General features: G+C 49.8%; 1 protein-coding gene across 1 annotated transcript in view; it reads right to left on the bottom strand.

Annotated features, from left to right (window-relative positions):
• Positions 1 to 18,118: 18,118 nt before the first annotated feature.
• The window catches only part of LOC138369053 (zwei Ig domain protein zig-8-like), a 351,385-nt gene continuing 341,848 nt past the window's right edge, over positions 18,119 to 27,655 (bottom strand). The window contains exon 7 of the mRNA XM_069331996.1: positions 18,119 to 18,256. Within this exon, the coding sequence (XP_069188097.1) occupies positions 18,119 to 18,256 (138 nt within the window). The remainder of the gene's footprint in view (positions 18,257 to 27,655) is intronic.

Genomic DNA, 27,655 nt, shown 5'->3' with positions numbered 1-27,655 from the left:
ATACATATACATACACACACACATATACGTACATATATATAATACATACATATATACACACACATGCATTCACATACATTTGTCTCTTTTACTCTGACAGGGTGAGGTAGCTGATAAAGAAACTAGTGTGCAATTAAGCACTTAATCACTGGAGGTAATGAAGGTGCTTTTACAAGCTCAGGTTATATAGTTACATCAAATACATTGTGACGATAATCTCCTTCAAGAGATTGAGCCTGCTCTTCCCTCCACAATACGTCGAACAAATATATAAAACTACTATGGAAGAAATGTCCAACAACGACAACAACACCAGCAAGGTTTGCCAGAGCGCAAAACGTATGCAGCCAGGACACCTGCTCAGACTCAAACCGCCAAACTACCCGTCTTACTGCCGGCTCCTCTGATTGGTCGCCGGTCGGGCTGCAACTGCACTCCACCCCCCCATACTACTTGATGTCTGGGGCGCCACGACCTCAGTCCTCAGAATATTCCGTGCTTTCACAGTTAACACTTCTCCCTGCTAGACGTAAGCTTTAGCGTACGTATACTGAGAGAGGTGATAGCTTAAAGCCAATATTCCAGCACCTTTCATATACTTGTCTATTGCACTTCTTGTTATTTTGTCTTAACGTAACTTTTCATTGTGTCATTTAATTATTCTTATTATTTTGATTGATTTTATTATACGAATTTGTTTGACCATTTTATTCATGTTTTATTTATTTAACGTAATTAAAATTTCATTGTTAAATTTACTTGTGTTTTGTGTGTCTTCTCCTTACCTTACCACAGACGAAGTTCCAGATTTTCTATTTTTTTTTAATACTATGTGACGAGGCCATACCCCTAGCTTTGAACAGCCGAACACCAACGCGTTACCGTCACATATTATATGGGGGCCTGTCCTAGGAGCTTCACTCAGGTACTGGTGCCAAGTGGTAATTTATGGTAAGCGTATTTAACTTTGTTAACGTAGCTTTACTATTTTTCATATTCAATTTCATTTTTTATAAGGTGCGGTGTATTGTGCATTACGAGAGTAACATATGGTGAAGGTGAGACAACTTTGGATTACGTGGTGACTGTAGGCCGCAGTCATACTCTTAATTGGTCATCTCTCCCTCCGTGTTATTACTCGTGTTTACCATCTTTGTCCCTTGATATTTCTCATTTTGACAGATCATCATATTGGTACCCTGGTACTGTGGTCTGCCCCGGGTCAAGATACCCAATCTTCTGCAATCTGACTGTAGGAGGACAAAGAGGGCCATAGTTCCTCTAGCTCGAACTTTAGTTGCTGAATTGGGACCTCAGCAGCAGTTCTCGTCACCAGTTGACACCTCGCACCCCTACACGTCAGTCAGAGATGATGATACATACAACGGTAGGGAATTAGCTTACTTTTCAGAGCACAAAAGTTCGCTAATTCTGTAAGTATCATATTAAATTCAGTAGGAAAAACTTGCTTTATGTCCTATAGAGACTTGGCAAGGTATGCCTACATCCTTGGACTACCAATTTTACTTTTGAGGCATTTAACTGTTTCATTTGTTTTCGAAACTCTGTTTCATTTGTTAGTAGGATTTTCTTGCCCTTATCCTCTTACATGAGTACCGGGTACAAGATTTCCTGCGCCCTTGATTTAATTTAATTTCTTTTAATTTAATCATTTAACATCTTTTACTTAACTTTAATTGTTAAAGATCTCACAGGATAGGTATCAGTTGCCACGTTGTCCTGTTTCTGACATTCACTATTGAATATTCGTGTACCTTTATTTGCTAATTTCACCATGTTTCGTCTCCAAGCTTTCCGTGCAAATCCAGCAGGTGAAATAGGGACTTTAACTCGTGCCAAGAAGACTGAATTACAAACTCTTGCACATGAGTATCAACTAGAAGTTCCCTACCAAGCCAACAAAAATGACCTACACAACCTGTTGCTGGATTACTATTTAGAGCAAGGTAAGATAGACTCTGAAACTCATGAAACTTACTATATTGCAGAAAAAACTGATTTGGCAACGCTGAAACTCAAACTAGAGCTGGCCAAGATTGAACGTGAGCAGCAAAGAGAAGCAGCTGCCATACGAAGGAAGAACAAGAAAGAAACAAGAACGTGAAACTACTTTGAGGAGAGAAGAACAAGAACGAGAAATCACCCTCAGAGAACGTGAAACTACTTTGAGGAGAGAAGAACAAGAACGCGAAGCTGCCTTGAGGAGAGAAGAACACGAACGTGAGGTCGCATTACTCCGTGAACGTGAACGAGTACAGCTTGAAACCAAACAACGCGAGTTGGAAATACAACGCGAACATGACAAGCAACAAGCGACTCTGGCTCTAGAGTGTCGTCAACGCGAAATCGCCTTGGAAACTTCACACTTCACTCAACGCCAGCAAGCTACTGCCAATCTTCCCGTCAGTTTTAATATATCACATGCAAGTAAGTTAATGCCATCCTTTGTAGAAGCAGAAGTTGATGTGTTCTTTACCACCTTTGAAACCCTTGCTAATCAACTCAGTTGGCCTGTCGACCAATGGGCCACACTTCTCAGAGTCCATCTTACAGGTAGAGCTGCAGTCACACTCAGTACTCTGGCGTCTGAGAATGACTACCAGACTCTGAAACAAGCAGTGTTAGACGCCTACCTACTTTCCACAGAAAGTTATAGAAGGAAATTCCGTGACCACCTGAAGGCAAGTACCACTACCTTCCTCGAGTTTGCTAACACGAAACGGAGGTATTTCATGAAATGGCTGGAAGCAGCACATGTCTTACTTTTACAGAACTCGTCAACCTGATGCTTGTTGAAGAATTCTTGAGACGTGTGCCGCCTCCTGTCCGCCTCTACTTAGCAGATAAAGAAGAAACCGACTACCTGAAGTGTGCTAAGTCGGCTGACACTTACAGCCTCATCCACCGGCTGACACCCGAACCATCCTCCAGTAAGAAGTCGTGGTACAGTTACGAGAAAGTGAGCCCCGATCAAGCTGGTTCACAACTGTACTGCAAGTATTGTAGACTCTATGGACATACCATAGACAAGTGTGGTAAGTCTCAATACAAGGGAACCACTGACCAACAAAAACCCAAACCAACTCCTCCTAAGTCCGGTAAGCCTGTGATGAATGTTGGTGTTAATGTTAATGATCTTTCTCTTTTCAGTAACCACCTGTATACTGGAACTGTCTCTGCCAACGGTTCAAATCCGGAGGGACGTTTCAAATTGAAGATCTTGAGGGACACAGCGGCTCTTCAATCGATCATCTTGAAGTCGGCTGTGCCCAACATCACCTACACCGGAGAAACTGTCTTCATCACTGACCTCACTGCTACCACTCCATACCCTCTCGCCAGAGTCCACCTGGATTGTCCCTACGTGAACGGGGAAGTCCAAGTCGCCGTCAGGGAAAAGCCTTTTCCCATGCCTGGAGTGCAACTTCTCCTAGGCAACGACTTGGCAGAAGACCTGCAACCGACCAACCTGATCGTCATGGACAAACCCCAGGTGTGTAACTCTGTGCCAAGTAACCCTATTCTAGAGTATGTTCCAGCAGAGGTTCAAGAGAGTGATGAAGTTTCTCCTCCGGTTCTCGTGACCACCCGTGCACAAGCCGCACGTCCACAGCCAGCTGACTCTACTGCTACCGCTGTCCCTCAAGACCCTCAGAAACTCCCCCCGCATCTGACCAAGTTGGAGTTCCGTAAGTTGCAGAGGGAAGATCTTACTTTAACACCATTGTTTTTCCAGGCTGAGACTCAACCCGACAGTATTCCTGGGTTCTTCCTAGAGAACGACTTGCTCTACCGCAGATATAGACCCAGTAAACTGAAGGAGGAGGACGATTGGGCCAACATCGAACAACTTGTGATTCCACCAGCCTGCGGCCCACTATTCTACACCTGGCCCACGGAGCACTCTCCCACTACGGCTTCAACAAGACTTACCATGGAATTCGTCAAGACTACTACTGGCCAGGTATGGTAAATAACGTCAAACAGTACGTAAAACAGTGTCATACATGTCAGATGGCAGGCAAACCGAACATCTCCATTCCCAGAGCGCCACTGATTCCCATACAGGTGCCTGCGGAACCTTTCCACAGACTCATAATAGACTGTGTTGGTCCTTTACCTCGGACCAGTTCAGGTAACGCCTACATCCTAACCATCCTGTGTCCTACCACCAGATTTCCCATAGCAGTTCCAGTGAAGAACATCACGGCTGCTACGGTTATAAAACATCTATTGAAGATCTTCACTCAATACGGATTTCCCAGGGAGATTCAGAGCGACTGTGGTACCAACTTCACCAGTGATCTCTTCAAAAGGACACTGGAGGAGTTCAACATCAAACAGGTATTGTCCAGCCCCTATCATCCTGCTTCACAGGGTTCTCTTGAACGTAGTCATCAGACAATCAAAGCACTCTTGAAAAAGTTTTGTAGTGAAACCTCGAAGGATTGGGATAAGCAGATTGACCTTATAATGTGTATTTACAGAAGTCTCCCCAATGAGTCCCTAGGAGTATCTCCTTATGAGATGCTCTACGGCCGTAAGTGCCGTACTCCCCTTAAGGCTTTCAAAGACTCTCTCAGAGATGCCACCTTCAGTGAGCATCAGAATGTGCCCCAGTTTCTTCAAAACCTTCAACACATTCTAGAGAGAGTCCACCGTTTTGCCCATGATAATCTATTGAAAGCCCAGGAGAGAATGAAGACTCATTACGACCAGACCAGCAAAGTAAGAAAATTCAAGCCGGGAGACTTCGTCCTTGCATATTTCCCTATCCCAGGTTCACCTTTCCAAAACAGGTTTTCAGGACCCTACCGCGTCAAAGAGTGCAGGAATAACAACAACTACGTAATAGAGACTCCAGATAGGCGGCGGAAGACCCAGCTGTGCCACGTCAACCTCCTGAAGCAATATAATGGTACTCCTCCCACTGTCCTAATTAACTATTCCACCTTCACAGAACCCTACATCCACAGTGAGACCTTCCCAGCTTCTCCTCCCGAAAGCACTGACAAGGAGTCAGCGCTTTCTAATTCCGAAATCCTTAATGATCTTCCCAAATACTTTCAGGATAATCATAGTGCACCTCTCGTCAAGATCTTCAGAGAACATCAAGAGTTGTTCCGAGATGACCCCCAAGAGTGTAATGTTACCCAGCACGACATCCAACTGCTCCCCGACACCCGGCCGATTCGTCAACCCTTCTACCGAATCAGCCCGAGCAAGAAGGAAGTCATGCGTGCTGAGGTGCAGTACCTCTTGGATCATGGACTGGCTACACCTTGTGAGTCCCCCTGGGCCTCACCTTGTATCTTGGTGCCCAAACCCCAAGGTAAGGTGCGGTTATGCACGACTATCGTAAACTGAACAATGTAACTGTCAAGGATGCTTACCCCTTGCCAAGGATAGATGACATCCTTGATGCCATTGGTAGTGCCCAGTACTTGTCCCAAGTGGACTTGCTTAAGGGGTACTATCAAGTGTGTCTAACGGAGCGCGCTAAAGAGATATCTGCCTTCATCACTCCTTTTGGACTTTTCAGATATGAACGCCTTCCTTTCGGACTATGTAATGCCCCGGCCACCTTTCAGAGAGCTGTCAACCGTGTCATCCAGGGCTTGGATAACACATACGCCTACCTGGACGATATCGTCGTAGCCTCCAACACCTGGAGTGAACATCTGCTCCAGCTGCGACGTCTGTTCTCCAAGCTCCTGACAGCCGGCCTCACCATCAACCTGGGCAAGTCCACTTTCGCGAAAGGTAAAGTGCGTTATCTGGGTCATGTTATTGGGAGTGGCAGCATAGCTCCGTTAGACTCACACACTCAAGCCATCCAACAGTATCCACAGCCTACCACCAGGAAGCAGCTCCTGCGCTTCCTTGGTCTTGCCTCCTACTACCGTAGGTTTGTGAGGAATTTCAGTACAGTCGCCACACCTCTAATTCTATTAACCAGTCCCAAGCAACGGTATAATTGGACCATGCAGCAAACCGTTGCTTTCGAACAACTCAAATTCCTCCTCTGTTCTAACCCCATTCTCGCCTCTCCAGATATCACCAAGCCTTTCGTCCTTCATGTCGACGCCAGTGGTACCGGCGTTGGTGGTGTCCTGATGCAACAACGAGGCGAGGAGGTTCTACCTGTCAGCTACTACAGCTACAAACTGAAACCACACCAGAGGAACTACAGCACTATTGAAAAGGAGCTACTATCCATCGTCCTGAACCTCCAACACTTCGCTCCGTACCTACAAGGCGCCAGGTCTACCACCATCTTCTCAGACCACAACCCTCTCCGCTTCCTACATCAAGCCCAATTCACCAACCAGCGTCTTCTACGATGGGCTCTGTATTTACAAGATTTCAACCTGGAGATCCGCTATATCAAGGGTTCTGACAACACCATAGCCGATGCCCTCTCCAGAGTTTATGAAGTAGAAGCGACTCCATCCATTACTCCACCACATAACGACGTACTTCTTCCAGAACCGCAGGCTTCGGGGGAGAGTTGTGACAATAATCTCCTTCAAGAGATTGAGCCTGCTCTTCCCTCCACAATTACGTCGATACAACTATATAAAACTACTATGGAAGAAATGTCCAACAACGACAACAACACCAGCAAGGTTTGCCAGAGCGCAAAACGTATGCAGCCAGGAACACCTGCTCAGACTCAAACCGCCAAACTACCCGTCTTATGCCGGCTCCTCTGATTGGTCGCCGGTCGGGCTGCAACTGCACTCCACCCCCCCATACTACTTGATGTCTGGGGCCGCCACGACCTCAGTCCTCAGAATATTCCGTGCTTTCACAGTTAACACTTCTCCCTGCTAGACGTAAGCTTTAGCGTACGTATACTGAGAGAGGTGATAGCTTAAAGCCAATATTCCAGCACCTTTCTATACTTGTTATTGCACTTCTTGTTATTGTCTTAACGTAACTTTTCATTGTGTCATTTAATTATTCTTATTATTTTGATTGATTTTATTATACGAATTTGTTTGTCCATTTTATTCATGTTTTGATTTATTTAACGTAATTAAAATTTCATTGTTAAATTTACTTGTGTTTTGTGTGTCTTCTCCTTACCTTACCACAGACGAAGTTCCAGATTTTCTATTTTTTTTTATACTATGTGACGAGGCCATACCCCTAGCTTTGAACAGCCGAACACCAACGCGTTACCGTCACAACATACATTGTATAATTGATACATTACATGGTCAATCTTGGATACAAGTCCAATATATCATCAAGTGTTCCAGTACTCATATAGTAATTACAGAGTTCAGCATACCTTAGCCCAGGGGGCGAAAGTCAGTCAATATGGGACATTCTACAATATAATGTTCAAGAGAGTGCATGTTTTCTCTTTCACAAAGTTGACAAATTGTGTACTCGACATTTGGGTTTTGAGAAGGCAAGGTTTTGACAGATAGGGTGTTGACCGGCATGGTGTTGATAGACATGGTATTTACCAACAGGGTGTTGACAGGCAGTGCGTTGACAGGCAGGGTGTTGACAGGCAGGGGTGTTGACAGGCAGGGTGTTGACAGGCAGGGTGTTGACAGGCAGGGTGTTGACAGGCAGGGTGTTGACAGGCAGGGTGTTGACAGGCAGGGTGTTGACAGGCAGGGTGTTGACAGGCAGGGTGTTGACAGGCAGGGTGTTGACAGGCAGGGTGTTGACAGGCAGGGGTGTGACAGGCAGGGTGTTGAAAGGCAGGGTGTGACAGGCATGGTGTTGACGAGCAGGGTGTTGACAGGCAGGGGTTGTTGACAGGCAGGGTGGTTGACCATGCAGGGTGTTGACAGGCCATGGTGTTGACAAGGCAGGGTGTTGACAGGCAGGGTGTTTGACAGGCCATGGTGTTGACAGGCAGGGTGTTGACAGGCAGGGTGTTGACAGGGCAGGGGTGTTGACAGGCAGGGTGTTGACAGGCAGGGTGTTGGACAGGCAGGGGTGTTGGACAGGCAGGTGTGAAGGCGGGGTGTTGACAGGCAGGGTGTTGACAGGCAGGGTGGTTGACAGGGCTAGGGTGTTGACAGGCAGGGTGTTGACAGGCAGGTGTGTTGACAGGCAGGGTGTTGTACAGGCAGGGTGTGGACAGGTCAGGGTGTTGACAGGCCGGGTGTTGGACAGGCAGGGGTGTTGACAGGTCAGGGGTGTTGACAGGAGTGTTGTTGACAGGCAGGGGGTGTGACATGCAGGGTGTTGGACAGGGCAGGGTGTTGACAGGATCAGTGTTGTTTGTCCCGACAGGCAGTGGTGTTGACAGGCCAGGGGTGTTGACAGGCAGGGTGTGACAGGGACAGGGTGTTGACAGGCAGGGTGTTGACAGGGCAGTGGTGTTGGACAGGCAGGGTGTTGACAGGCAGGGGGTGTTGACAGGGCAGGTGTTGACAGGCAGGGTGTGGACCAGGCAGGGTGTTGACAGGCAGGGTGTTGACAGGCAGGGTGTGTTGACAAGGCAGGGGTGTTGACAGGCAGGGGTGTTGACAGGCAGGGTGTTGACAGGCAGGGTGTTGACAGGCGGGGTGTTGACAGGCAGGGGTTTTGACAGGCAGGGTGTTGACAGGCAGGGTGTTGACAGGCGGGGTGTTGACAGGCAGGGTGTTGACAGGCGGGGTGTTGACAGGCGGGTGTTGACAGGCAGGGTGTTGACAGGCAGGGTGTTGACAGGCAGGGTGTTGACAGGCAGGGTGTTGACAGGCGGGGTGTTGACAGGCAGGGTGTTGACAGGCGGGGTGTTGACAGCGGGGTGTTGACAGGCAGGGTGTTGACAGGCAGGGTGTTGACAGGCAGGGTGTTGACAGGCGGGGTGTTGACAGGCAGGGTGTTGACAGGCGGGGTGTTGACAGGCAGGGTGTTGACAGGCAGGGTGTTGACAGGCAGGGTGTTGACAGGCAGGGTGTTGACAGGCGGGGTGTTGACAGGCAGGGTGTTGACAGGCAGGGTGTTGACAGGCAGGGTGTTGACAGGCGGGGTGTTGACAGGCAGGGTGTTGACAGGCAGGGTGTTGACAGCGGGGTGTTGACAGGGCAGGGTGTTGACAGGCAGGGTGTTGACAGGCAGGGTGTTGACAGGCAGGGTGTTGACAGGCGGGGTGTTGACAGGCAGGGTGTTGACCAGGCAGGGTGTTGACAGGCAGGGTGTTGACAGGCAGGGTGTTGACAGGCAGGGTGTTGACAGGCGGGGTGTTGACAGGCAGGGTGTTGACAGGCGGGGTGTTGACAGGCACGGGTGTTGACAGGCAGGGTGTTGACAGGCAGGGTGTTGACAGGCAGGGTGTTGACAGGCAGGGTGTTGACAGGCAGGGTGTTGACAGGCGGGGTGTTGACAGGCAGGGTGTTGACAGGCACGGGTGTTGACAGGCAGGGTGTTGACAGGCAGGGTGTTGACAGGCAGGGTGTTGACAGGCAGGGTGTTGACAGGCAGGGTGTTGACAGGCAGGGGTGTTGACAGGCAGGGTGTTGACAGGCGGGGTGTTGACAGGCAGGGTGTTGACAGGCAGGGTGTTGACAGGCAGGGTGTTGACAGGCAGGGTGTTGACAGGCAGGGTGTTGACAGGCAGGGTGTTGACAGGCGGGGTGTTGACAGGCGGGGTGTTGACAGGCGGGGTGTTGACAGGCAGGGTGTTGACAGGCGGGGTGTTGACAGGCAGGGTGTTGACAGGCAGGGTGTTGACAGGCAGGGTGTTGACAGGCAGGGTGTTGACAGGCGGGGTGTTGACAGGCAGGGTGTTGACAGGCGGGGTGTTGACAGGCAGGGTGTTGACAGGCAGGGTGTTGACAGGCAGGGTGTTGACAGGCAGGGTGTTGAAAGGCGGGGTGTTGACAGGCAGGGTGTTGACAGGCAGGGTGTTGACAGGCAGGGTGTTGACAGGCAGGGTGTTGACAGGCAGGGTGTTGACTGGCAGGGTGTTGACAGGCAGGGTGTTGACAGGCAGGGTGTTGACCGGCAGGGTGTTGACAGGCAGGGTGTTGACAGGCGGGGTGTTGACAGGCAGGGTGTTGACAGGCGGGGTGTTGACAGGCAGGGTGTTGACAGGCGGGGTGTTGACAGGCAGGGTGTTGACAGGCAGGGTGTTGACAGGCAGGGTGTTGACAGGCAGGGTGTTGACAGGCAGGGTGTTGACAGGCAGGGTGTTGACAGGCGGGGTGTTGACAGGCAGGGTGTTGACAGGCAGGGTGTTGACAGGCAGGGTGTTGACAGGCAGGGTGTTGACAGGCAGGGTGTTGACAGGCGGGGTGTTGACAGGCAGGGTGTTGACAGGCGGGGTGTTGACAGGCAGGGGTGTTGACAGGCAGGGTGTTGACAGGCGGGGTGTTGACAGGCAGGGGTGTTGACAGGCAGGGGTGTTGACAGGCAGGGTGTTGACAGGCGGGGTGTTGACAGGCAGGGTGTTGACAGGCAGGGTGTTGACAGGCAGGGTGTTGACAGGCAGGGTGTTGACAGGCAGGGTGTTGACAGGCAGGGTGTTGACAGGCGGGGTGTTGACAGGCAGGGTGTTGACAGGCGGGGTGTTGACAGGCAGGGTGTTGACAGGCAGGGTGTTGACAGGCGGGGTGTTGACAGGCGGGGTGTTGACAGGCAGGGTGTTGACAGGCGGGGTGTTGACAGGCGGGGTGTTGACAGGCAGGGTGTTGACAGGCAGGGTGTTGACAGGCGGGGTGTTGACAGGCAGGGTGTTGACAGGCGGGGTGTTGACAGGCAGGGTGTTGACAGGCGGGGTGTTGACAGGCGGGGTGTTGACAGGCGGGGTGTTGACAGGCAGGGTGTTGACAGGCGGGGTGTTGACAGGCAGGGTGTTGACAGGCGGGGTGTTGACAGGCAGGGTGTTGACAGGCAGGGTGTTGACAGGCAGGGTGTTGACAGGCGGGGTGTTGACAGGCGGGGTGTTGACAGGCAGGGTGTTGACAGGCAGGGTGTTGACAGGCAGGGTGTTGACAGGCAGGGTGTTGACAGGCGGGGTGTTGACAGGCGGGGTGTTGACAGGCAGGGTGTTGACAGGCAGGGTGTTGACAGGCAGGGTGTTGACAGGCAGGGTGTTGACAGGCAGGGTGTTGACAGGCAGGGTGTTGACAGGCGGGGTGTTGACAGGCAGGGTGTTGACAGGCAGGGTGTTGACAGGCAGGGTGTTGACAGGCAGGGTGTTGACAGGCAGGGTGTTGACAGGCAGGGTGTTGACAGGCAGGGTGTTGACAGGCAGGGTGTTGACAGGCAGGGTGTTGACAGGCAGGGGTGTTGACAGGCAGGGTGTTGACAGGCAGGGTGTTGACAGGCAGGGGTGTTGACAGGCAGGGTGTTGACAGGCAGGGTGTTGGCAGGCAGGGTGTTGACAGGCAGGGTGTTGACAGGCAGGGGTGTTGACAGGCAGGGTGTTGACAGGCAGGGTGTTGACAGGCAGGGTGTTGACAGGCAGGGTGTTGACAGGCAGGGTGTTGACAGGCAGGGTGTTGACAGGCAGGGTGTTGACAGGCAGGGGTGTTGACAGGCAGGGTGTTGACAGGCAGGGTGTTGACAGGCAGGGGTGTTGACAGGCAGGGTGTTGACAGGCAGGGTGTTGACAGGCAGGGTGTTGACAGGCAGGGTGTTGACAGGCAGGGTGTTGACAGGCAGGGTGTTGACAGGCAGGGGTGTTGACAGGCAGGGTGTTGACAGGCAGGGTGTTGACAGGCAGGGTGTTGACAGGCAGGGTGTTGACAGGCAGGGTGTTGACAGGCAGGGTGTTGACAGGCAGGGTGTTGACAGGCAGGGTGTTGACAGGCAGGGTGTTGACAGGCAGGGGTGTTGACAGGCAGGGTGTTGACAGGCAGGGTGTTGACAGGCAGGGGTGTTGACAGGCAGGGTGTTGACAGGCAGGGTGTTGACAGGCAGGGTGTTGACAGGCAGGGTGTTGACAGGCAGGGTGTTGACAGGCAGGGTGTGTCTCATATATATATTGACAGGTTCCATAGAACGAGCCCGGTGGTTCAGTGGGGTTCGTTCTCCACACACAATCCAGAATTCCGGGTTCGACTCCCGGGCGGGACACACATGGTTGGGCTCATTTACCTTCACCTAATGTCTCTCTTCACCTAACAGTAACTAGGTACCCAGTAGGTAGTCAGCTTGTTGTGGGGTCGTATCCTGGGCGTGGTCAGTAATTCCACCTACCTGGATATAAGCCTAACGTGTATGAATACACTCAGGCTTCCTGTCCCCCTGACACAATGAATTATTCTTAAATTATTATATCCCAGTTGACAGGCGGGTAGGGAGGGAATAAACAGGAGAAAGCGCCAAGCCATTATATAGCACTGGCCTATATATAGCGACTATATAGCACTGGGAAGGGGTCAGGATAAGGATTTGGGATGGGACGGGGGAAAGGAATGGTGGCCAACCACTTGTGGACGGTCGGGGATTGAACACCGACCTGCAAGAAGCAAGACAGTTCTCTGAAGTCATTTCATTTATTCCCAACCGCAACATGACTCAACCTTCGTGAGACCCATTGTTGAGCATGCAGCCCCAGTATGGATTCTTCACTTAAGAAAGCACAAGACAAAACTCGAAAATGCAAGATAGATAGATAGAACAAGATAGAACAAGATAGAACAAGCAAGATAGAACAAGATAGAACAAGATAGAACAAGATAAAACAAGATAGAACAAGCAAGATAGAACAAGATAGAACAAGATAGAACAAGCAAGATAGAACAAGATAGAACAAGCAAGATAGAACAAGATAGAACAAGCAAGATAGAACAAGATAGAACAAGCAAGATAGAACAAGATAGAACAAGCAAGATAGAACAAGCAAGATAGAACAAGATAGAACAAGCAAGATAGAACAAGCAAGATAGAACAAGATAGAACAAGCAAGATAGAACAAACAAGATAGAACTTGTAACTTGTAACAACAATGAGTCACAGAGATAAAATTTCAACAATGTTAACAGTTGTCAATATCAGCACCGGGGTAAACAAGGAAGTTGTCTGAGCTAACTCACTACAGTGTTAACAGTTGTCAATATCAACACCGGGGTAAACAAGGAAGTTGTCTGAGCTAACTCACTACAGTGTTAACAGTTGTCAATATCAACACCGGGGTAAACAAGGAAGTTGTCTGAGCTAACTCACTACAGTGTTAACAGTTGTCAATATCAACACCGGGGTAAACAAGGCAGTTGTCTGAGCTAATTCACTATATTACTAATTCATATTTTCATGCGATAATGAAAACGTGGAACTCGAGTCATTGTATTGAACTGTGTTTGGAAGGCAAGGCTGCAGGGAGTCAGTTAGCGACCCCGAAGAGCACTTCTGTGTGAGTACATCTGGGTGAGTGAATGTAGGGAAGTACATCTGGGTGAGTACGTGTGCGTGGGAAGTGTACACACACACACACACACACACACACACACACACACACACAACCAGCTACCCAGTAACACCAGCGGGGAGGGCAACCCCACCACCCTCCTCTGCATAGAAAACCCCCCTTTCCTTCCTGTCCTCCTGTCCCTTTCACTCCATTCCCTCCCCCTTCACTTGACCCCCCACCCCTCATCCCAGTATCCTCTGCAACCCTGTTATCCACCTCACAAATCCTCACACCCATGGCACAGCTTCCTCCACCTGCAGAACACTCACCAAGGAGGAGATTTTGAGAAGTCCTGTGTTCCCACAGGACAATTATGTTATGAGGAAAGAGAGGAAAGGAAGAGGTGGTGGTGGTGTAGCTCTGCTGGTAAGAAAAGGCTGAGATTTTGAGGAGATGGATATTCAGGGCTGTGAAGGTTTCTGTGACTACATAATAGGAACAATAACAACTGAAGGGCAAAAAATTATAGTCGTAGTCATATATAATCCAACACCAAATGACAGAAGACCCAGACAGGAATATGATAGAAATAATATGGCCACCATTAACATAATAGAGAGAGCAGCTTCTGTTGCTAGCAGGAATGGATCTGGACTACTGATCAAGGGAGACTTCAACCATGGGAAGATAGATTGGGAGAACAGAGACCCACATGGAGGACCAGAAACATGGAGAGCTAAGCTGCTGGACGTGGCAACAAGAAACTTTCTAAGCCAGCACATCAAGGAACCAACAAGAATGAGAGGAGAGGATGAACCAGTAATGCTTGATCTGATATTTTACCCTAAATGAGTGGGATATAAGGGAAGTCAAGATGGAAGCACCCTTAGGAATGAGTGATCACAGTGTATTGAACTTTGAGTACCTGGTAGAGCTAGGAATTATCCCCCCCCCCCCCCCCCCCCCCCCGAAAAAGAACTAGGAAACAAAAGACTGGCATACCGAAAGGGAAATTATGAGGAGATGAGAAGCTTCCTAAGGGAAATACCTTGGGACACAGACCTCAGAGCTAAGTCTGTACAAAGTATGATGGACTATGTTACCCAAAAGTGTCAGGAGGCAGTAAACAGATACATCCCGGCCCAAATGGAAAAATCCGAGAAGCAAAAGAAGAATCCATGGTATAATAGGGCATGTATGGAAGCAAAGAAACTGAACAAAAGGGCGTGGAGGAACTTCCGGAATAACAGAACACCAGAAAGCAGAGTGAGATACCAGAGAAAAAAAGCTACTCCACAGCCACATCAGGAGGAAAACAACCGTGAAAGAACAGGTATTGAAACTTATAACAGGCGAGGACAGGTATACAGAGAATGACAAAGAGGTGTGTGATGAACTCAACAAGAGGTTCCAAGAGGTCTTCACAACAGAACAAAGTGAGGTCACTGTGCTAGGGAAAAGGGAAGTAAACCAGGCGGCCTTGGAGGAGTTCGAAATTACGAGAGAGGAGGTCAAGAGACACCTGCTGGATCTAGATGTTAGAAAGGCTGTTGGTCCAGACGGGATCTCACCATGGGTGCTGAAAGAGTGTACAGAGGCATTTTTGCTTGCCACTCTCCACAGTGTATAGTAAGTCACTGGAGACGGGAGACCTACCAGAAATATGGAAGACGGCGAATGTGGTCCCAATATTCAAAAAGGGCGACAGACAAGAGGCACTGAACTACAGGCCAGTGTCCTTGACTTGTATACCATGCAAGGTGATGGAGAAGATCGTGAGATAAAACCTGGTAGCACATCTGGAGAGAAGGGACTTCGTGACAAGTCGCCAACATGGATTCATGGAGGGTAAATCTTGCCTTACAGGCTTGATAGAATTCTACGATCAGGTGACATAGATTAAGCAAGAAAGAGAAGGCTGGGCGGACTGCATTTTCTTGGATTGTCGGAAAGCCTTTGACACAGTACCGCATAAGAGGCTGGTACATAAGCTGGAGAGACAGGCAGGTGTAGCTGGTAAGGTGCTCCAGTGGATAAGGGAGTATCTAAGCAATAGGAAGCAGAGAGTTACGGTGAGGGGTGAGACCTCCGATTGGCGTGAAGTCACCAGTGGAGTCCCACAGGGCTCTGTACTCGGTCCTATCTTGTTTCTGATATATGTAAATGATCTCTCGGAGGGTATCGATTCATTTCTCTCAATGTTTGCGGACGATGCTAAAATTATGAGAAGGATTAAAACAGAAGAGGACTGTTTGAGGCTTCAAGAAGACCTAGACAAGCTGAAGGAATGGTCGAACAAATGGTTGTTAGAGTTTAACCCAACCAAATGTAATGTAATGAAGATAGGTGTAGGGAGCAGGAGGCCAGATACAAGGTATCATCTGGGAGAGGAAATTCTTCAGGAGTCAGAGAAGGAAAAAGACTTGGGGGTTGATATCACGCCAGACCTGTCTCCTGCAGCACATATCAAGCAGATAACATCAGCGGCATATGCCAGGCTGGCCAACATACGAACGGCATTCAGAAACTTGTGTAAAGAATCATTCAGAACTTTGTATACCACATATGTCAGGCCAATCCTGGAGTATGCAGCCCCAGCATGGAGTCCATATCTAGTCAAGGATAAGACTAAACTGGAAAAGGTTCAAAGGTTTGCCACCAGACTAGTACCCGAGCAAAGAGGTATGAGCTACGAGGAGAGACTCCGGGAATTAAACCTCACTTCGCTGGAAGACAGAAGAGTTAGGGGGGACATGATCACCACATTCAAGATTCTGAAGGGGATTGATAGGGTAGATAAAGACAGTCTATTTAACACAAGGGGAACACGCACAAGGGGACACAGGTGGAAACTGAGTGCCCAAATGAGCCACAGAGATATTAGAAAGAACTTTTTTAGTGTCAGAGTGGTTGACAAATGGAATGCATTAGGGGGTGATGTGGTGGAGGCTGACTCCATACACAGTTTCAAGTGTAGATATGACAGAGCCCGATAGGCTCAGGAATCTGTACACCTGTTGATTGACGGTTGAGAGGCGGGACCAAAGAGCCAGAGCTCAACCCCCGCAAACACAACTAGGTGAGTACACACACACACACACACACACAGACACACACACACACACACACACACACACACACACACACACACACACACACACACACACACACACACACACACACACACACACACAGCCACCTACCAGACTGGACGTGCACACACACACACACACACACACACACACACACACACACAGCCACCTACCAGACTGGACGTGCACACACACACACACACACACACACACACACAGACACACACACAGACACACACACACACACACACACACACACACACACACAGCCACCTACCAGACTGGACGTGCACACACACACACACACACACACACAGTCACCTACCAGACTGGACGTGCACACACACACACACACACACACACACACACACACACACACACACACACACACAGTCACCTACCAGACTGGACGTGCACACACACACACACACACACACACACACACACACACACACACACACACACACACACACACACACACACACACACACAGCCACCTACCAGACTGGACGTGCACACACACACACACACACACACACACACACACACACACACACACAGTCACCCACCAGACTGGACGTGCACTGTTACGGCCCTCTCGGGACGCAACGGGGTTCTTACTCTGATGTCGTTAGAGGAAGATATATATATCCGACCCCAAGCCAGTAGAGGCTTTCAAGGGATGCGATCCGTGACGCAAGTAACTTAAAGGGAGTATGGAAAGAAAGTTAAGAACTTAATATTATAATTAACACCATCACCATAAATATATATAAAAGTAAAACGTACACAAGGGGGAGGGGTATTAACACTTTACAAAGGGGATCACGCACAATCTAGTCTTCTGCTGAAGACTCTTGATCACGAAGCTAGGTGCTGAGTCCGCGGTGCTTTCTTCGTGGCCTCAAGACGTGTCCTCTGAGAACGCCGAGTCTACCCTGGCCACAGGTCAGCCACAACACAGGTCCACTGGGGGCACCGTCGTGGAGGCCGTCAACCACACGTCCAGCAGGTCTGCTGGCAGGTACTGAGCCACCAAGGCAGGTACGGCCACTCCACGAACGATAAAAGGGGTACGCCCTAGACAGGAGTCTCGTGTGATATCACCAATCACCCTCCTGTCCTCAATACCCCAGTGGATTATCGTCTCCAACAGTCGGTCCCGGGTAAATCCTATCACTGCCACTCCACTGGCAGGCTAACACACCACAGTGTTCTTCCGGGGGGACGACGTCACGACAGCTGCAGCAAACTTCACCGTATGGAGCTGGCTGCCTCGGGTAGACTGACTCCACCTTCAACACAGTGGTCCCAGGTCGGCTCTGTAAGCAGACACGTCATTAATAACCGGGACACTAATACACCACACTCACAGGCTCAGATACAAACGCCCGACATATCCACTCCATAGATGGCGCTGTCGTCGGAGCACCACCTCACCAGAGGTCAGGAGCGGCGGTGTTGAGTGCTGAACCAGACTGGAAACTGGTCCTCGAGGCCAGTACACGCTGTCCTCACTAGGTGTCGTCGTTCGTTTGGCGGGGGTTTCGGGAGCTGACCCACAGATGGCGTGTTTGTCACTGCTCCAGGCTCGGACGCTGGATCCGGGTCGTAACATGCACACACACACACACACACACACACACACACACACACACACACACACACACACACACACACACACACACAGTCACCTACCAGACTGGACGTGCACAGAGACGGACGAGACTCCGCCAGTATCTGGTCGACAGGTGTATCTGCCAGAGTCGTTGGGGGTGACCGCTGACAACATCAACCTGCTCACCGTTCTGCTCGGCGCCTTCTCTGTCTGGGGAGTGGACACACACACCTCCTTATTATTATCTTCACACAACACACCCATCACTCTACCAACTCCCATAATATATATATCTATATATTTGTTTAGGTGTGAAATTATTGGTTAAATTTATGATATCTGTAAAAAAATATAGGTTAGGGAAAGAGCGAGTATATATGTATATGTTAAGGCGCGCGGGAATGTTTGTAATGAAGTATGATTTATATTCAATAATTATAGACTATGAAGGTGATTGACGCGGCCAACCACACCACCTGTGTGCTGGAGTGTGTGTGGATCATGTCGAGTAAACTGCTTTTTTTGAGTTTACACGATATTTCCTAAAGTTTACTTAGAACTTTGCAAACCACAATAGCATTTTTTGTCTGTGTAGTTATCTGCAGTAATACGAGGATGTTATATTATTATTGAATATCACTATGTAATGTTAGCCATGCCTTTACCAGATTTTGGAAGTGGCAATATATTTTAGTCGTTAAAAGGTTGTCGAAATGCGTTCCATAGTCTCACGTATTTCGTGTGATAAGATCATTGATTTGTGTGTGCTCACCTAGTTGTGTTTGCGGGGGTTGAGCTCTGGCTCTTTGGTCCCGCCTCTCAACCGTCAATCAACAGGTGTACAGATTCCTGAGCCTATCGGGCTCTGTCATATCTACACTTGAAACTGTGTATGGAGTCAGCCTCCACCACATCACCCCCTAATGCATTCCATTTGTCAACCACTCTGACACTAAAAAAGTTCTTTCTAATATCTCTGTGGCTCATTTGGGCACTCAGTTTCCACCTGTGTCCCCTTGTGCGTGTTCCCCTTGTGTTAAATAGACTGTCTTTATCTACCCTATCAATCCCCTTCAGAATCTTGAATGTGGTGATCATGTCCCCCCTAACTCTTCTGTCTTCCAGCGAAGTGAGGTTTAATTCCCGTAGTCTCTCCTCGTAGCTCATACCTCTCAGCTCGGGTACTAGTCTGGTGGCAAACCTTTGAACCTTTTCCAGTTTAGTCTTATCCTTGACTAGATATGGACTCCATGCTGGGGCTGCATACTCCAGGATTGGCCTGACATATGTGGTATACAAAGTTCTGAATGATTCTTTACACAAGTTTCTGAATGCCGTTCGTATGTTGGCCAGCCTGGCATATGCCGCTGATGTTATCCGCTTGATATGTGCTGCAGGAGACAGGTCTGGCGTGATATCAACCCCCAAGTCTTTTTCCTTCTCTGACTCCTGAAGAATTTCCTCTCCCAGATGATACCTTGTATCTGGCCTCCTGCTCCCTACACCTATCTTCATTACATTACATTTGGTTGGGTTAAACTCTAACAACCATTTGTTCGACCATTCCTTCAGCTTGTCTAGGTCTTCTTGAAGCCTCAAACAGTCCTCTTCTGTTTTAATCCTTCTCATAATTTTAGCATCGTCCGCAAACATTGAGAGAAATGAATCGATACCCTCCGGGAGATCATTTACATATATCAGAAACAAGATAGGACCGAGTACAGAGCCCTGTGGGACTCCACTGGTGACTTCACGCCAATCGGAGGTCTCACCCCTCACCGTAACTCTCTGCTTCCTATTGCATAGATACTCCCGTATCCACTGGAGCACCTTACCAGCTACACCTGCCTGTCTCTCCAGCTTATGTACCAGCCTCTTATGCGGTACTGTGTCAAAGGCTTTCCGACAATCCAAGAAAATGCAGTCCGCCCAGCCCTCTCTTTCTTGCTTAATCCGTGTCACCTGATCGTAGAATTCTATCAAGCCTGTAAGGCAAGATTTACCCTCCCTGAATCCATGTTGGCGATTTGACACGAAGTCCCTTCTCTCCAGATGTGTTACCAGGTTTTTTCTCACGATCTTCTCCATCACCTTGCATGGTATACAAGTCAAGGACACTGGCCTGTAGTTCAGTGCCTCTTGTCTGTCGCCCTTTTTGTATATTGGAACCACATTCGCCGTCTTCCATATTTCTGGTAGGTCTCCCGTCTCTAGTGACTTACTATACACTATGGAGAGTGGCAAGCAAAGTGCCTCTGCACACTCTTTCAGTACCCATGGTGAGATCCCATCTGGACCAACAGCCTTTCTAACATCCAGATCCAGCAGGTGTCTCTTGACCTCCTCTCTCATAATTTCGAACTCCTCCAAGGCCGCCTGGTTTACCTCCCTTTCTCCTAGCACAGTGACCTCACCCTGTTCTATTGTGAAGACCTCCTGGAACCTCTTGTTGAGTTCCTCACACACCTCTCTGTCATTCTCTGTATACCTGTCCTCGCCTGTTCTAAGTTTCAATACCTGTTCTTTCACTGTTGTTTTCCTTCTGATGTGACTGTGGAGTAGCTTTGGTTCAGTCTTGGCTTTGTTTGCTATATCATTTTCAAAATTTTTCTCTGCTTCTCTTCTCACCCTGACGTACTCATTCCTGGTTCTCTGGTATCTCTCTCTGCTTTCTGGTGTTCTGTTATTCCGGAAGTTCCTCCACGCCTTTTTGTTCAGTTTCTTCGCTTCGATACATGCCCTATTATACCATGGATTCTTCTGTTGCTTCTCGGATTTTTCCCTGTGGGCCGGGATGAACCTGTTTACTGCCTCCTGACACTTTTGGGTAACATAGTCCATCATACCCTGTACAGACTTGTCTCTGAGGTTTGTGTCCCAAGGTATTTCACTTAGGAAACTTCTCATCTGTTCATAATTCCCCTTTCGGTATGCCAGCCTTTTGATTCCTAGTTCTTTTTTGGGGGAGATAAGTCCTAGCTCTACCAAGTACTCAAAGTTCAATACACTGTGGTCACTAATTCCCAAGGGCGCTTCCATCTTAACTTCCCTTATATCCCATTCATTTAGGGTAAATAACAAATCAAGCATTGCTGGTTCATCTTCTCCTCTCATTCTTGTTGGTTCTTTGGTGTGCTGGCTTAGAAAGTTTCTTGTTGCCACGTCCAGCAGCTTAGCTCTCCATGTTTCTGGTCCTCCATGCGGGTCTCTGTTCTTCCAATCTATCTTCCCATGGTTGAAGTCTCCCATAATTAGTAGTCCATATCCATTCCTGCTAGCAACAGAAGCTGCTCTTTCTATTATGTTAATGGTGGCCATGTTGTTTCTATCATATTCCTGTCTAGGTCTTCTGTCATTTGGTGGTGGATTATATATGACTGCGACTATAATTTTTTTCCCTCCATTTGTTACAGTACCTGCTATGTAGTCACTGAAACCTTCACAGCCCTGAATATCCATCTCCCCAAAATCCCAGCCTTTTCTTACCAGCAGAGCTACACCACCCCCACCTCTTCCTTCCCTCTCCTTCCTCATAACATAATAGTCCTGTGGGAACACTGCATTTGTTATCGTTTTCGTGATCTTTGTTTCTGTGAGGGCTATTATGTCTGGGTTTTCCTCGAGTACCAGTTCTCCAAGCTCATTTGCTTTATTTGTAATTCCATCTATGTTAGTGTACATCGCTTTGAGGCTCACTTTCTTCTGTCCCTTCTCAAATCGCCTCCTTGGTGAGTGTTCTGCTGGTGGGGGAGGCTGTTCCATGGTTGTGAGGACCTGTGAGGTGGATAACAGGGTCTCAGAGGATACTGGGATGAGGGGCGGAGGATCCAGTGAAGGGGGGAGGGACAGGGAGGGTATGGGGTGAAAGGGGAGGGAGGACGGGAAGGAAAGGGGGGGAGGGAGGACTCGGGAGGAGGGGAGGGGTAGAAGGGTGGGGATTGGGTGTGGGGGGAGGGAGATTTGGCTGAACATTTGAGTGGGGGCAGGGAGGGTTTGGGGTAGGGGGGTTTTCTATGCAGAGGAGGGAGGCGGGGTTGTCCTCCCTTCTGGTGTTACTAGGTAGCTGGTTGTGGGTTCCCCCCTCGCCTCTGGGGGTGTCGTGCTGGGAGCTGTGACTTCCTGGTTTTCCCCTCTCGCCCTGCGCCTCTTCCTTGCTTCTGCCGCCACGGCTCTCTCCTCCCTTGTCATGTCTCTCTGGAGGAATACATTTTTTAATTTTCCCACGTTTTTCAGGGAGCTCTTCCTTGATAGGATCTTCTCTTTTGTGTTCTCGTTTGCAAACACTATCTTTATCATTCGGTCTCGGTCTTTGTTGTACCGGCCTAGCCTGAAAACCTTCTCAATGCTATGCTCAGCCCCTTCCATGTCTAGTGCCTTTAGTACTTCATTCACTGCTGCTTTGTCCTTGTCATTCCACTCTGTCCTATTAGATCCTTCCTGCTCCTTAATACCCACAGCAACCACTGATCTGTTCCTTTCCAGCAGTTGGCTAGTGGAGCGTGCCGCCTCCTGCGAGGTGGCTGCTTTCATGGCCACCTCCATCACTGCAGTCATTACTTCAGAGTTATTTTTTTTTAGTATTTCCGCAAATGTTGCTTTTATTGTGGCATTCTCATCCAGAAAACTATTACCACCTTCTCCCTGGGTGGTTTTCTGATTCTCAGCCTCGATACCATTCTCTTTGAGGGCTCTAATCTCCTCCTTTGCTGCTGTCAGCTCTCTTTTCAGGTTGCTTATTTCGTTCTTCATTTCCTCCATCTCACTCTTGATGTCCTCCAGAAACTGGGCGAACATTTCCTTCATCTCGTCACCTTGGCTCTTTCCTGTTCCCCTGGGACCTCTGGCTGCCATGTTTGACCCTGTTGGGATGGGGGAGGGAGAGAGAGAGAGAGAGGAAGAGAGAGAGAGAAAGAGAGAGAAAGGGAGTGACAAAGGGAGAGATAAATGGGTGGGTGGGGGGGATCCGACCCATCCACTGAAGTGAGAAGAAAGTAGAAGGGGAGGGGGGGGGGAGGAGATGGAGAGAGAGGCGGGAGGGAGAGAGAGGAGAGGGAGAGAGTGGGTGAGGGAGAGAGCGGGTGAGGGAGAGAGCGGGTGAGGGAGAGAGCGGGTGAGGGAGAGAGCGGGTGAGGGAGAGAGGGGGGGAGGTGTGTGTGTGTGTGTGGGCAGAGAGGGAGGGGGAAGGAAAGAGAGGGAGGGAGAGGGGGAAGGAAAGAGGGAGGGAGAGGGGGAGGGAGGGAGGGAGAGGGGGAGGGAGGGAGAGGGGGAGGGAGGGAGAGAGAGAGAGAGAGAGAGAGAGAGAGAGAGAGAGAGAGAGAGAGAGGGAGAGAGAGAGAGAGAGAGAGCAGGAGAGAGAGAGCAGGAGAGAGAGAGCAGGAGAGGGAGAGCAGGAGAGAGATAGTGGGAGTGGGAGAGAGGGAGTGGGAGAGAGGGAGAGTGGGGAGGGGAAGAGTGTGTGTATGGGCGATGCGGGGGACTGGGGGTGGGGGGGGGGGCGGAGATGGCGACTAAGTCAGGTCAGGTCAGATGGTGGGGTCAAGAGGGGGGGGGGATAGTAAGGTCCAATCCCAGGTGTTAATGCCTTTTCCCCTAACTGAACAATTGTGTGTGTGTGTGTGTGCGCACGTGTGTGTGTGTCTGTTTTAGCGTGTGCACACTTGTGTGCGTGGATACGTACGTGGGCGGGCGTGCTTGTATGTGTCAAGATATCCCTTATGCGTTACCTCTGCCTAAATGAGCCACTCTGAGATTTTTAAATATATATGATATCCTGAACGAGAATTTGATAATCTTTTACCTCAATCTGTACACCTGATTAATTGACCAGAGAGGGGGTACATACCAGTCTGCCTCCCGTTCACACAACCAGATGAGTAAGGGCAGGGCGATGTATGATGACGATGGTTATCCGTCGTTGTCTCCCACTAGGTGATTGATGAGGTCGGTTCTTCTCTGTCTACACAGAGCTCTGGAGTCAGTCACTGTATCGTTATGTGACAGTTCACTAATTCACTGTACCACTGATCACAGTCACCACTCACAGCACAATCAGGTAGTTCCACGGCGGGTCGTCCCACCCGGTCAGGTCACACACTTACATGCACCGGTGATGCCCTAGCTCCACTTTCGGTTTCTTCGCCAAATCTTCGCACTATCGCTAGCGATATGACTATGCTATGATGCACCCTGCTAGCTACACACTGCGAGAGGCCAAATACTATGATCTAGCCTCTATACTCCTTCAATGTCCCAAGAAATTGACGAATTTCCGCGGACCTCACTAATCGCGTGTGTCTCCTACCGTCTCCCGCGTGTGTCCGCGTGCGGACACACGCGGGAGACGGGAGACTGTGTGTGTGTTGTGCACCTGTGTGTTGGTGCAGCAGTGCATGTATCCGGCTGTCACATTTGTGTGTGTTGGTGCAGCGGTGCATGTATCCGGCTGTCACATTTGTGTGTGTTGGTGCAGCAGTGCATGTATCCGGCTGTCACATTTGTGTGTGTTGGTGCAGCGGTGCATGTATCCGGCTGTCACATTTGTGTGTGTTGGTGCAGCAGTGCATGTATCCGGCTGTCACATTTGTGTGTGTTGGTGCAGCGGTGCATGTATCAGGCTGTCACATTTGTGTGTGTTGGTGCAGCGGTGCATGTATCCGGCTGTCACATTTGTGTGTGTTGGTGCAGCAGTGCATGTATCCGGCTGTCACATTTGTGTGTGTTGGTGCATGTATCCGGCTGTCACATTTGTGAGTGTTGGTGCAGCAGTGCATGTATCCGGCTGTCACATTTGTGTGTGTTGGTGCAGCGGTGCATGTATCAGGCTGTCACATTTGTGTGTGTTGGTGCAGCGGTGCATGTATCCGGCTGTCACATTTGTGTGTGTTGGTGCAGCAGTGCATGTATCCGGCTGTCACATTTGTGTGTGTTGGTGCATGTATCCGGCTGTCACATTTGTGTGTGTTGGTGCAGCGGTGCATGTATCCGGCTGTCACACTTGTGTGTGTTGGTGCAGCGGTGCATGTATCCGGCTGTCACATTAGTGTGTGTTGGTGCAGCGGTGCATGTATCCGGCTGTCACATTTGTATGTGTTGGTGCAGAGGTGCATGTATCCGGCTGTCACATTTGTGTGTGTTGGTGCAGCGGTGCATGTATCCGACTGTCACATTTGTGTGTGTTGGTGCAGCAGTGCATGTATCCGGCTGTCACATTTGTGTGTGTTGGTGCAGCGGTGCATGTATCCGGCTGTCACATTTGTGTGTGTTGGTGCAGCAGTGCATGTATCCGGCTGTCACATTTGTGTGTGTTGGTGCAGCGGTGCATGTATCCGGCTGTCACATTTGTGTGTGTTGGTGCAGCAGTGCATGTATCCGGCTGTCACATTTGTGTGTGTTTGGTGCAGCGGTGCATGTATCAGGCTGTCACATTTGTGTGTGTTGGTGCAGCGGTGCATGTATCCGGCTGTCACATTTGTGTGTGTTGGTGCAGCAGTGCATGTATCCGGCTGTCACATTTGTGGTGTGTTGGTGCATGTATCCGGCTGTCACATTTGTGTGTGTTGGTGCAGCGGTGCATGTATCCGGCTGTCACACTTGTGTGTGTTGGTGCAGCGGTGCATGTATCCGGCTGTCACATTTGTGTGTGTTGGTGCAGCGGTGCATGTATCCGGCTGTCACATTTGTATGTGTTGGTGCAGAGGTGCATGTATCCGGCTGTCACATTTGTGTGTGTTGGTGCAGCGGTGCATGTATCCGACTGTCACATTTGTGTGTGTTGGTGCAGCAGTGCATGTATCTGGCTGTCACTTTTGTGTGTGTTGGTGCAGCGGTGCATGTATCCGGCTGTCACATTTGTGTGTGTTGGTGCAGCAGTGCATGTATCCGGCTGTCACATTTGTGTGTGTTGGTGCATGTATCCGGCTGTCACATTTGTGTGTGTTGGTGCAGCGGTGCATGTATCCGGCTGTCACATTTGTGTGTGTTGGTGCAGCAGTGCATGTATCCGGCTGTCACATTTGTGTGTGTTGGTGCATGTATCCGGCTGTCACACTTGTGTGTGTTGGTGCAGCGGTGCATGTATCCGGCTGTCACATTAGTGTGTGTTGGTGCAGCGGTGCATGTATCCGGATGTCACATTTGTGTGTGTTGGTGCAGCGGTGCATGTATCCGGCTGTCACATTTGTGTGTGTTGGTGCAGCGGTGCATGTATCCGGCTGTCACATTATGTGTGTGTTGGTGCAGCGGTGCAATGTATCCGGCTGTCACATTAGTGTGTGTTGGTGCAGCGGTGCATGTATCCGGCTGCTCACATTAGTGTGTGTTGGTGCAGCGGTGCATGTATCCAGGCTGTCACATTTGTGTGTGTTTGGTGCAGCAGGTGCATGTATCCGGCTGTCACATTTGTGTGTTGGTGCAGCGGTGCATGTATCCGGCTGTCACATTTAGTGTGTGTTGGTGCAGCGGTGCATGTATCCTGGCTGTCACATTTGTGTGTGTTGGTGCAGCGGTGCATGTATCCGGCTGTCACATTAGTGTGTGTTGGTGCAGCGGTGCATGTATCCGGCTGTCACATTAGTGTGTGTTGGTGCAGCGGTGCATGTATCCGGCTCTCACATTAGTCTGTGTTGGTGCAGCGGTGCATGTATCCGGCTGTCACATTTGTGTGTGTTGGTGCAGCGGTGCATGTATCCGGCTGTCACATTTGTGTGTGTTGGTGCAGCTGGTGCATGTATCCGGCTGTCACATTTGTATGTGTTGGTGCAGAGGTGCATGTATCCGGCTGTCACATTTGTGTGTGTTGGTGCAGCGGTGCATGTATCCGGCTGTCACATTTGTGTGTGTTGGTGCAGCGGTGCATGTATCCGGCTGTCACATTTGTGTGTGTTGGTGCAGCGGTGCATGTATCCGGCTGTCACATTTGTGTGTGTTGGTGCAGCAGGTGCATGTATCCGGCTGTCACATTTGTGTGTGTTGGGTGCATGTATCCGGCTGTCACATTTGTGTGTGTTGGTGCAGCGGTGCATGTATCCGGCTGTCACATTTGTGTGTGTTGGTGCAGCAGGTGCATGTATCCGGCTGTCACATTTGTGTGTGTTGGGTGCATGTATCCGGCTGTCACACTTGTGTGTGTTGGTGCAGAGGTGCATGTATCCGGCTGTCACATTAGTGTGTGTTGGTGCAGCGGTGCATGTATCCGGCTGTCACATTTGTGTGTGTTGGTGCAGCGGTGCATGTATCCGGCTGTCACATTAGTGTGTGTTGGTGCAGCGGTGCATGTATCCGGCTGTCACATTAGTGTGTGTTGGTGCAGCGGTGCATGTATCCGGCCTGCTCACATTTGTGTGTGTTGGTGCAGCGGTGCATGTATCCAGGCTGTCACATTTGTGTGTGTTATGCAGCAGTGCATGTATCCGGCTGTCACATTTGTGTGTTGTTGCAGCGGTGCATGTATCCGGCTGTCACATTAGTGTGTGTTGGTGCAGCGGTGCATGTATCTGGCTGTCACACTTGTGTGTGTTGGTGCAGCGGTGCATGTATCCGGCTGTCACATTAGTGTGTGTTGGTGCAGCGGTGCATGTATCCGGCTGTCACATTAGTGTGTGTTGGTGCAGC

The sequence above is a fragment of the Procambarus clarkii genome, chromosome 3 (assembly GCF_040958095.1).
Source record: "Procambarus clarkii isolate CNS0578487 chromosome 3, FALCON_Pclarkii_2.0, whole genome shotgun sequence".
In the NCBI taxonomy this organism is placed as follows: Eukaryota; Metazoa; Arthropoda; class Malacostraca; order Decapoda; family Cambaridae; genus Procambarus; species Procambarus clarkii.
Note: the sequence above shows the minus strand (reverse complement) of the source record. Positions and strands in the feature narration are given on the sequence as shown.